Source organism: Hemibagrus wyckioides, linkage group LG05, assembly GCF_019097595.1.
Source record: "Hemibagrus wyckioides isolate EC202008001 linkage group LG05, SWU_Hwy_1.0, whole genome shotgun sequence".
In the NCBI taxonomy this organism is placed as follows: domain Eukaryota; kingdom Metazoa; phylum Chordata; class Actinopteri; order Siluriformes; family Bagridae; genus Hemibagrus; species Hemibagrus wyckioides.
In genome coordinates this window covers 2,456,759-2,469,258 of record NC_080714.1, presented here as the reverse complement: position 1 = coordinate 2,469,258, position 12,500 = coordinate 2,456,759, and the positions used below count along the sequence as shown (strand labels likewise).

Sequence of the window (12,500 nt, the reverse complement as noted above, 5' to 3'; positions counted from 1 at the left end):
GTAACACTGTAACTCTGTAACTCTGTAACACTAACTCTGTAACGCTGTAACACTGTAACTCTGTAACTCTGTAACTCTGTAACACTGTAACTCTGTAACACTGTAACTCTGTAACTCTGTAACTCTGTAACACTGTAACACTGTAACACTGTAACTCTGTAACTCTGTAACTCTGTAACACTGTAACTCTGTAACTCTGTAACTCTGTAACTCTGTAACACTGTAACACTGTAACTCTGTAACTCTGTAACTCTGTAACACTGTAACTCTGTAACACTGTAACTCTGTAACTCTGTAACACTGTAACACTGTAACACTGTAACTCTGTAACTCTGTAACACTGTAACTCTGTAACTCTGTAACTCTGTAACGCTGTAACACTGTTTAGATCAATTCCAGCTGAAGTTTTCAAGAAAGAGCACTTTTAACATAAAGTCTGACTCTAATAATGAGACTGACTCTGATAATGAGGCTGACTCTAATAACAAGACTGACTCTAATAATGAGACTGACTCTGATAATGAGACTGACTCTATTAATGAGGCTGACTCTAATTATTAGACTGACTGACAACAAGACTGACTCTAATAATGAGAGACTGACTCTGATAGACACTGACGCTGACAGAGACTGACCCTGATAGACACTGACTCTGATAGAGAGACTGACTCTGAGAGACACTGACTCTGGTAAATGATACTGAATCTGATTACAGGAATGACTCTAATAACGAGGCTGACTCTAATAATTAGATTGACTATTATAACAAAACTGACTCAAGTAATGGGCCTGAATCTGATAATAGGACTGACTCTAATAATGGGGCTAACTCTAATAATATGACTGACTCTAATAACGAGTCTGAATGTGTTTTAGAAACTGACTCTGGTAATGTGTCTGTCTTGGGTAATGGTATTGAATCTGATCCCAGGACTGATTCTAATAACGAGGCTGACTCTAATAACAGCACTGACTCTGATAACAAGTCTAAATGTGTTTGAGATACTGACTCTGGTAACCAGACTGACTCTGGTAATGTGTCTGCCTGATGCTGAATCTGATCCCAGGCCTGACTCTAATAACGAGGCTGACTCTAATAACACCATTGACTCTGATAAGGAGTCTGAATGTGTTTAAGAGACTGACTCTGGTAAGCAGACTGACTCTGGTAATGTGTCTGTCTTGGGTAATGGTGCTGAATCTGATCCCAGGCCTGCCTCTGATTCAGCGAGTCAGATAATGGGAGTCAGTTGGTAAGTGGAGCGACTCTAATCACAGTGGAGATAATGGCACACTGAGGACAGCTTGAATTAAAGGCTCTCAGTGGAGAAAAGCCCTCAGATATCTGATCTCAGCAGGGGAGAGGGTTTATTTAGTCCGACTCTGCCTCCGTACCCACGCCGCTGTTTAAATCTGATGGCTGATCCGATCCCTCCCACAGACACGGCGGTTTGGTCCGGTCCGGCTGCTCACCCTGATCCCGAGCGAAAATGTTTAAACACTTAAACGCTTCAGATCTGCCGTTACTATAGAAACGATAACGTATTAGAAGGAGGACATTAATACAAACAACACTACTGCGTTCCTTCTCTTCTGACCAATCAGATTCAAGCACTCGGCTGCACTGGCTGGAAGCAGCTACACATCACAGGTTCTATATTAAGATGCCGTTACTATAATAACCATGTGATGAGAAGGAAATGTTTATGGAAGGAGTGTCCAGTGTCAAAGTTTCCTGCTGCTGATGATGATGATGGTGACGATGATGATCGTGATGATGATGATGATGATGATGATGATGATGATGGTGATGGTGACAATGATGATGGTGATGATGATGACAATGATGATGGTGATGATGATGATGGTGACAATGATGATGATGATGATGGTGATGGTGATAATGATGATGGTGATGATGGTGACAATGATGATGGTGATGGTGATAATGATGATGGTGATGATGATGATGATGATGGTGATGAAGGTGATGATGATTATGATGATGATGATGCAGGTGATGGTGGTGATGCAGGTGATGGTGGTGATTATGATGATGATGATGATGAAGAGGACTTGTTTATACAAACACTTAAACGCTTCAGATCTGCCGTTACTATAGAAACGATAATGTATTAGAAGGAGGACGTTAATATAAACAACACTACTGCGTTCCTTCTCTTCTGACCAATCAGATTCAAGCACTCGGCTGCACTGGCTGGAAGCAGCTACACATCACAGGTTCTATATTAAGATGCCGTTACTATAATAACCATGTGATGAGAAGGAAATGTTTATGGAAGGAGTGTCCAGTGTCAAAGTTTCCTGCTGCTGCTGCTGATCATGATGATGATGGTGATGATGATGATGATAGTGATGAAGATGATGATGATGGTGACGATGATGATGATGCAGGTGATGATGGTGATGATGATTATGATGATGATGCAGGTGGTGATGATGAAGGTGATGATGGTGGTGATGATGGTGATGATGATGAAGAGGACTTTGTGCCTTGAGGTCTCTCAGTAATAAATTCATGAATATTTGATCAGTAGACTGGGTGAAGAGACTGGAGACAGTTCTACAGTCAATATTTGATTTTTTTGCTAATAATTTTTGAGTGTAGAAGAATCAATGTCCTTTCTCACTGCATGCCAAGAAGAAAATGGAAGATTTTTTCTTTCTCCTGACCGTATAATCATTACACTGACACGGGAAAGAATCCACGGAATCTACACTGCTTCCTTTCCTCTCGTTTTTTCTTCTCCTCCATCTCCCCCTGCTCCTCCACTCTTCCATCACTTCACAGAAATGTGCTTTCTCTCAGCACAGCTGTGTAACCCTCTGCAGCTCCTTTCCCCTTCTATACTTAGGAAAGTGCCAGGTGAGCAACTCTCTCTCTCTCTCTCTCTCTCTCTCTCTCTCTCTCTCTCTTTCTCTCTCTCTCTCTCCCTCCCTCTCTCTCTTTCTCTCTCTCTCTTGTTCTCTCTCTCTCCCTCCCTCTCTCTCTTTCTCTCTCTCACTCTTATTCTCTCTCTCCCTCCTTTCACCCGCTATCCTCTTTCCCTCACCGCTCGCTGCAGTTCTGTTCTGTTTTGCCTGCAAGAGAAGTTTTTATTGTTTCAAAGTCATCACCCTCTCTCTCTCTCTCTCTCTCACACACACACACACACACACAGCTGATCTCTCCCCCTGCTCATATCAAGGCGAGATGCAGATTTCTGCTGTTTGTTAAAGGACAGATATTGTCATGTTGGAATTGTACTTTTGCTTGCTCAGTCGTTTCTCCTGCGCTCTGACGGACCGCTTACACAAGCACAGGGAGCTGGGCTCTCGTCCCGAGTGCCGCCGTATTTCATGCGATTTAATGTGCACTTCTGCTGTAAGTGGAAACCGCTGCACTTTTTCCTCCGCCCTAATTGACATAAATCTGAAATATGAATGATTACTAAGAGGTCACTCTGTGCCTGCTATGTCCAGTGTGGAGCCATTCACTTACATAAAACACACAGCTCAGAGCTCTGCATGTGTGTGTGTGTGTGTGTGTGTGTGTGTGGGTGGTCATCTCTCTGTCATCTTCAAGTCATTTCAGTTCTTCTCTTAAGAAAGTGTTATAACATATACAGCTGTAATATAGTCTTAATGACGGCATAATTACACACACACACACACACACACACACAATGTTTATGACCCCTGCTGATCAGGTGGTGTCTCCTCTGGTCACATGACTGCAGTGTAATTGATCCCAGAGGTGTTCTGATGGATATCTCCGCTCCACTCTGTCCTCTCTGCTGCTTTCTTTCACACACTGAACCTTCTCCTCTTTCATTCTGTTCATCTGAAGTGACTGACTTTCAGTTTCAGTAAATCTCTGTGTTAGAAATAAAAGAATGCAGCAGCTGATTAAAATCGACTGCATGCAGTAACGTCCAGTAACGTCCAGTAACATCCAGTAACGTCCAGTAAAGTGCAGTAAGTTGTCAGGGTTCAGATGATGTACAGCACGTCAAGCTTCACCCAGATACTCTTCTAAACAAAGCAAGAAATCTGCTGATACACCAAACCTGCTCTCTCTCTCTCTCTCTCTTCTCTTCTCTTCTCTTCTCTTCTCTTCTCTTCTCTTCTCTTCTCTTCTCTTCTCTTCTCTTCTCCCCCTCTCTTCTCTGCTCCTCTGTTTGCTCTCTCTCGGTCTGACGTGTTTGAGGTTTTTAATCATCAGGGTCATGTCACACTTCAAAAGCTTTAAAAGAGTGAAGTTGCTGAGTTCACTCAGAGTTCTGTGTCTGAGATCATAAAACCCCGAGTCATGAACTTTTTTTTATTTTTAGTCATTTTTAGAAGTTTTTTTTTTCTGTAGTCTGTTGAAACGTTGGTAGGAAAATAAACCTAATGTCACTTCCTGTCTCTTTGCTCTTTACAGCTCAATATCACTGATGTGATCGTGTGTGTGTGTGTGCGTGTGTGTGTGTGTGTGTGTGTGTGTCAGGGTGGAGCCCGGGTGGCAGAGAGTGGTGCAGGTGGATCTGGAGATGGACGTGATCGTGGACGCAGTGGGCAGTGGGCTGATCTCCTGGATGGTGGAGTATCCGGGCATCAGAGCAACGTCTGACGAAACAGAGACAAAAATCCACATCGTCCAGAGGGAGCTGTCCGGCATCGTCCCTCTCGCCATGGTAAGCTGTCTTTCTCTCTCTCTCTCTCTCTCTCTCTCTCTCTCTCTCTCTCTCACACACACACACACACATACACATTTCACCAGTCACGTACAACAATCTTCAGTCTTCATGTTGGATATTTCTCACATAAAAATAATTGTAACACAAAGAAATCTCCTTGTTCTTGTTGTCATGACCACAAAAAGGGGGCGGGGCTAAAAACGAAAGCACAATCAAGGGTTGCATCAGATTCCCTTTCACTCCTGACCTTTAGTCCAAGGATTGATGAGAATATTTCAGTCCTTTGTTTTCTCACAGGGGAACGAGACGACACACGTGGGGGGGGGGGGTGTTGGGGGGGGTAGTTTCTGGCATCTAATTCATTTAATCAGACGTTCTATCGATTGTGTTAATGCTGCAATGTTTGGTGTGTGATGATGAGCCAACTGTCTGATTCATGTTTATATGCATTATGGATGAAATATTTCAATAAGCAGTGTTTATTTAGCGCTCGGGTGAGAGCAGAAGCATGCGGTGTCTCAGGGGGCCTCAAACAACCTCGTTCATCAATGGAAGAAAAAAATACATGTCTGTAGAAATCCAGTGTCGAGCTTTTAAAGAGCGTTGGGTTTGAATATTTTTTACAGATTAAACTTGTATAATATAAAAACAGGAAATGTTCTCTCGACTCGGTCAAATCTCTGGCCCCGCCCACTTTTGCACCCCTAACGCTGGCTGTGCCTCCGGTTTGTCAGACACCTCCAGCTCTCGCTGTGACGAGCGTCTCACTGCGGCTGCGAGCGCGGGGTTAGTGCAGAGGATCAGCAGTGCTGCAGTCATTACGCACGGCTCTGATACGGTCTCGCTCCAGAAAACGAAGGAAACCTCAGCAGGTGGTCCAGAGTTTGGTTTCAGAGCAGCGTTTTTATGGAATCTATAAAAGCCTCAGACTCACGACGCTCCAGACTAGATTAAAAATCCAGCTTATGAGCAACAGCAGCTTTTAAAAGCTCCTTTTTCCCCCTTTTACTGCATCTGTTTGAGGTTGAGGAGACCAGGGGTCCGTGTTAGGAAGCGGAGGTCTTTTAGGATGAGTGGAGATGAGTGAAATCAGAGCGCATGTGTCTCACACGAAACACACTCGCATGCCTCTTATCTCCTGCATGTTTTATATATAAGATGAATATCAACAATCTGCCACACACAGCAACCTACCAAAACTCTCTGTGTCACGTTCCACGGATAGCTTTTAACACAGACTGTAAATTCTGAGTATTCTGATTCTTTACACATTTTTATATAATACACGTTTCCGTAGTTACCATGTGACATGCAGTGTGATATATTGCTATATGCTGCCTTATATGATGAATTGAATCATACTGAATCAAGTCAAATTGTACTGGCGCTGAACTTACATGTACTGGATCAAACTGAATCATATTGGTGATGAATTGAATCATATTGGGTCAAATTGAAACATAGTGGTACTGAAATAAATCATATTTGGTCAAATCAAATCATAATGAATCAAATTAAATCACAGGTTTAAATCAAATCATATTTGTGCAGAATTTAATGATACTGAATCATATTGAATTAAATTGAATCACTGGTTCAAGTCAAATCATATTAGTTGGGAACTGAATGATATTGAATCAAATTGAATCATATTGGTACTGAACTGAATCATATTCGGTAAATCTAATCATTTTCGTGCTGAATCAAATCATATTGAATCAAATTGAATCACTGGTTCAAATCAAATCATATTTGCTCTGAATTGAATCATATTAAATTGTATTTCTGCTAAACTGAATCATATTGAATCACACTGAATATCGGTGCTGAAACGAAACCGTACTGAATCAGATTGAATCATACTGGTGATGTGTTTGCTGCAGAACATGTTCTTTTGCCAGAACGTTGATTATCCAGGTCGAGATGTTGCTGCAGATATGTGAATATTTTTTTTCTGTGACACTGGGTCTGTCGTATTGCAGCAGCAGCGTAAGGATTCGGGTTCGGCTACAGATTGATTGGTGCATTGTAACTTTCTGTATGTTATGGCTGTTAGCACTACAGTTTCCTCTCTCTCTCCTCCTACACGTTACTCTGCTGCTGAAATGGAAACACGGCCGTGTAGAGCTCACATCAGACCTGTCACTGCTGTGTACTCAGAGAGACGAAGAGAGAGAGAGAGAGAGAGAGACAGAGAGACAGAGAGAGAGAGAGTCATATTTGTAACACACACACATTACACACAACCAACTTCTATATAATACTTACTCAGTGATGGTCAAATGGTGGTGCCTTTTCACTGACCAGTACTTTGTGCAGAGGAACAGATCGATAATAACCAGTAAGTATGATAATCATAGTGAAACTCAGGATGTACAACAATTTGAATTGAAAAAACAGTCAAGGGTTCGAAAAGAAACTTTAGAAAACTAAAACAATTCAGAAGTGAACTATTCAAAAGTGATTCTGATGACTGATATTGTTAGTGTTGCTGAATTTAATCCAACTGATTTGAACTGAATCACACTGGTGTTGAATCGAATCATGTTGGTGCTGTATTGAATCATATTGGATCAAATAGAATCATATTAGTGCTGAATCGAATCATGTCAGTGCTGAATTGAATCATAGTGGATAAAATAGAATCATATTGGTGCTGAATTGAATCATATTGGTGGTGAATTAAATTATATTGGTGGTGAATTAAATCATACTGGATAAAATACAATCATATTCGTGCTGAATCAAATCATGTTGGTGCTGAATTGAATCATACTGGAAAAAATAGAATCATATTCGTGCTGAATCGAATTGTGTTGGTGCTGAATTGAATCATACTAGATCAAATGGAATCATATTGGTGCTGAATTGAATCATACTGGATAAAATAGAATCATATTAGTGCTGAATTGAATCATATTGGATCAAATAGAATCATACTGGTGCTAAATTGAATCATGGTGGTGCTGAATTGAATCATACTGGATCAAATAGAATCATATTGGTGCTGAGTCAAATCATATTGTTTGCTGAATAGATTCATATTAGTGCTGAACTGAATCATATTGGTGCCAAATTGAATCATAGTGGATAAAATAGAATCATATAAAATCATAAGGGTGCTGAATTGAATCATATTGGATTGTATTGGTGATGAATCAAATCAAATTCTCTTGTTCATCTGTGTCTTTTTTTATATCTTATCGCGAGAGATTCACACTTGTACCAGAAACAGAGCATGGAACACTGGTGTCCAGTGTGTGTTATGTAGTTCTGTGTGTGTGTGTGTGTGTAATATTCCCTTTAATTGGCTGCCTAATGGAGAGATCAATGTGAATATTCAGTGTGTAATGGGGATTGATGAGGAGAGAAGTATTAACAGCTATTTGAACAGACATAAGCATGTGTCATTATTAAGCAGCAGTGACACGCCTCTCTTTAACCCACTTCAGTCCTGCTGTCAGAAGATTTTAGAAGATTAATCACCTGCTCATGTGTAATACATCACAATATAATCCACAGCTCAGAGCTGCACCGCGTACACACACGGCTTAAACCCCATAATGAATCCTTTTCTTTTCTTTTCTCCAGTAAACTAATTAAATCAGAGGAACGCAGCTTGATACTTAAAAATGGCCGATTGTTCACGTTCACGTCATGTAAACAAGCGTGCGTCTTTACGCTAAGCTGCTATTCATCACCACGTGGGTTTAATATCCGCATTCATGCGCATACTCGACACCTGCATTTTTAATGAGGAGTTTTCACCTTGCTTCCCATGATGCACTGCAAATCACACCTCCGCTCACAATTTAAAAAACCACCGCTCAGCGATACAGACGCTAGCGCTGACGTAGCCGCTCGGGATAACCGCTTCAGGACCGTGTTTCCCAGGATGCACTGCCGCGTGTCGTTTGTGTCCGTGTAGCTGCTCTGCGTGTTTAATTGAGATTGAGCGCTCCAGACGCAGACGGTGTAAACACAGCTGCACCTGACGCTCTCGCTTCAGCATTCATCACGTCTCACGCCGTTCTCAGAGCAGACGCTGCGCTAATCGAATGCGACGAGTCTTCATGCAGCTCCGGCGGGCCGGCGTCTTCTTCCTCAACTCAAACAAGTTCCTGTGAAAACTGTTACTATAGTAACAATAACACGCTATAGCCGGCGCGTTAATATACTAAACCTGTGATTTACAGCTGGACTACTGTGTGTGTGTGTGTGTGTGTGTGTGTGTGTGTGTTTTCAGCCTCCACTGCATCACTGTGATGCTTCCTGACCTAAAGGACACCTCCCCTTTTTACTTCACTGTCAGTCTAATGCTCCATGGGCACTCTGAGGATACTGTGTGTGTGTGTGTGTGTGTGTGTGTGTGTGTAGTCATTCACACGTGTCAGAGTCACCATGGAATGTGAGTCAGTGCTCAGCCTGACAGTGTGTGGTGTGAGGATGGTGTAAAGAGGGCAGTGAAGTGCAGTGTAGTGACAATGTGCAGCTTTTAACGGCTCTGCAGTTACGCACACACACTCACACACACACACACACACACAGTGAGGGATATAGTAGGGTTGGATAATCACAGGGCACAGAGGGAAATAAAGAGAGCGAAACTAGAGAGAGAGAGAGAGAGAGAGAGAGAGAGAGAGAGACTAAAATAGAGGATCATGAAGACAAAGAAATAAAGAGAATAACAGAAAATGTTTGTAGTTGTATCCATCTATCCATCCAATTCAATTCAATTCAGTTCAATTCAGTTTATTTTGTATAGCGCCTTTTACAATGAACATTGTCTCAAAGCAGCTTTACAAAAGAAGAAAACAGAAAGAGAAGGGGAAAGTGAAAAATAATAATAAAAAATAAAAATAACTAATTAACTAGAAATAAGATTAAATTATTAAATTTTATAATTAGACTATTTTATCCCTAATGACAAGCCTGTGGCAACTGTGGCAAGGAAAAACTCCCTGGGATGGAAAGGAAGAAACCTTGAGAGGAACCAGGCTCAGAAGGGAACCCATCCTCATTTGGGTGACACTAAACAGAAAATAATGTAACTGTAGCTGATTAATGTCCTTTCTACAACAGCAATCAATGACCATGAGGAACTATTAGGTCAGTGTAGTTTCTAAGGTCATTATAAACACTAGTTCTTTGCTGTCATGGGCTGACAGATGAAATGGCAGATCTGTGATGGTGTGAAAGTCCCCAAGTGGCTCTGTCCATGGCTGTCTCCTGGTCCACACAGATCCACCCATCCATCTATCCATCAGTCCATTTTCTGTAGGGTTTATCTTACACCATGTCACATGGAAACTGGAGCTTATCCCAGGGGACTCGGGTCCCAGGGCGGGGAACATCCAGAACAAGAAACAAATCCACTGTTTGAGGAAACTGAAGAACCCAGAGGAAACCCCTAAAGCACAGCGAGAACATACAAACTGAGCACAAAGGATAGAGGCAGCACTCAGACCTCCACAATTTTATATAAAAAGTAAACCAGGTTAGCTTGGAAACCTGTGTATATGAATGTATCTTTATTAATCTCCTCACCGCAGCTCATGAAGATCACGTTTTATACGATTTCCTTCCTCTGACTCAGTAACGATGGCGAGTTAATTAAAGCTTTAAACAGTAGAAGGTGAGAACAGACGTGAAGGCAGACTGAAACATCTTCGTTATGCCGTGTGTACATTGCAGCAGTAGGCAGAAGCAGATGTTGGGTGCTTTTAAACGGAGCTGTGACAGGAAGTTGGTCGCCCGCCAGCAGCTAAGCGTTAAGCTCAGAGGAAATGTTCCCTCGAGCGCTTCGTCCTCACAGCATCTGCCATTACGCTGGAGTAAACCCTGTACTGAGTCTTCTGGAGGTGCATCTGGTGATCTGTAATTTAAAAAAAATAATAATCAGGGTCATGTGACGCTGTCGGTCAGAACTTTAGCTCTCACTGCTAGAAAGCTAAACTGCATCCTGAACCAGTTCCTGTGGTCATCCATCTATCCATCCATTCATCCATCCATCCATCCATCCATCCATCCATCCATCTAAAAAAATAATCAGGGTCATGTGACTCTGTCACTCAGAACTTTAGCTCTTTCTGCTAGAAAGCTAAACTGCACCCAGTTCCTGTGGTCATGTGACCTTCAGCCACGTCTGTTTATGTTTATTTTATAATGAACCCTTAATTAACGGTTAACTAAATGACTCAGAATTCCGTTCTCTCCCCGTCTTTACATGAAGAGCGATGCGGCAGCGCTTTAGTGCTCTGGTCCTGTCCAGCTCTCTCATCGTGGTGGTGATTATTTTCCTGTAACAGAATGCCATGCAGTGTTTTAGGTTATATTAAAATAACGGAATAATAGTGGTGTTTATGACGGGATTAATCTGCTGAGTTAGCGCTGTAAGTCAGCGGGGTGAAAGATGGCTAACGGCTCCATGGCCGTGTGAGAGAAGCGAGAGCTTCATCGCTAATTAGCATTCACGTGTCTCCTCATAGCGCCGATACACACGACCTCCACGTCAAGGTCACGCTTTATTAACACAACCGCCATTAAACCTCACAACACTCCGAACATATATACGACTTCCTAACTCTCTTTTCATATCCTCTCTCTCTCTCTCTGTCTCTCTCTCTCTCTCTCTCTGTCTCTTAATGTGCAGCATATTTCACAATTAATGGTGTCCTTGCTGTTAATCAATCTGAACAAAAGAACATTTATTAGGTTCAGCCAAGTTCAGTGACGCGACTCAGCTACGAGACAGAGAGAGAGAGAGAGAGAGAGAGAGATCCTGGTGTTTTATAAAGAGAGAGAGAGATCCTGGTGTTTTATAAAGAGAGAGAGAGAGAGATCCTGGTGTTTTATAAAGAGAGAGAGAGAGAGAGAGAGAGAGAACTCTAAGACAAGACCAGTTTGTGCCACAGACCTGAGCATATGAAGTGATGTGTATGTCTTAGGGCTTTGTGTATATGTGTGTAAGGAGTGTGTGGGGAGTGTGTAAGGAGTATGTGTGTGTGTGTGTAAGGAGTGTGTGTGTGTGTGTGTGTGTGTGTGTGTGGAGTGTGTAAGGAATTTAAGGAGTGTATTTGGTGTGTAAGGAGTGTGTTTGTGTGGGTGTGGTGTGTGAGGAGTTTGTGTGTGTGGGGTGTGTGTGTGTGGAGTGTGTAATGAGTGTAAGGCGTGTATTCAGTGTGTAAGGAGTGTGTGTGTGGTGTGTAGGGAGTGTGTGTGTTTGTGGAGTGTGTAAGTAGTGTGTAGAGTGTATTCAGTGTGTAAGGAGTGTGTGTGTGGTGTGTAGGGAGTGTGTGTGTTTGTGGAGTGTGTAAGTAGTGTGTAGAGTGTATTCAGTGTGTAAGGAGTGTGTGGGGTGTGTGAGGTGTGCAAGGAGTGTTTGTTGGTGGAGTGTGTGAGTAGAGTGTATTTGGTGTGTGTGTGTGTGTGTGTAGGAGTTTGGTACAGTATGACTCTGGTGCTGTGGGCTGATGATTAGGTTTGAGGTGAAAGGTCATTAGTTTTATTAACATTAGCTAGATGAAGGTTTAGCTTCATTTATAGTTACGTTCAATGTTCTCTCAGATATCAGCAACTAGAAACCTTCTTCATCCGCGCGTTTGCTCACGTGAAGTCCCCGTGAGTGAGCTGTTACTATAGCAACAGTGATGTTAACGAGTAAACGAGAGCATTTATATAAACCTGCAAAACGAATCAACATCATCTGACCAATCAGAATGCAGATCTCTGTTCCCATTCCATCACGCTCGGGTTATTAACGCTGTCGCTGTACTCCATCCCACGTGGGTTCCTCCTTCACGTCTGCTCCTCTGGAGT

At 42.3% G+C, this 12,500-nt stretch overlaps 1 protein-coding gene across 1 annotated transcript in view; it reads left to right on the top strand.

Moving 5' to 3' along the window:
- The window catches only part of si:dkeyp-14d3.1 (transmembrane protein 132C), a 247,448-nt gene that overhangs the window by 189,241 nt on the left and 45,707 nt on the right, over nt 1-12,500 (top strand). Inside the window, exon 4 of the mRNA XM_058390126.1 lies at nt 4,493-4,679. Within this exon, the coding sequence (XP_058246109.1) occupies nt 4,493-4,679 (187 nt within the window). The remainder of the gene's footprint in view (nt 1-4,492; nt 4,680-12,500) is intronic.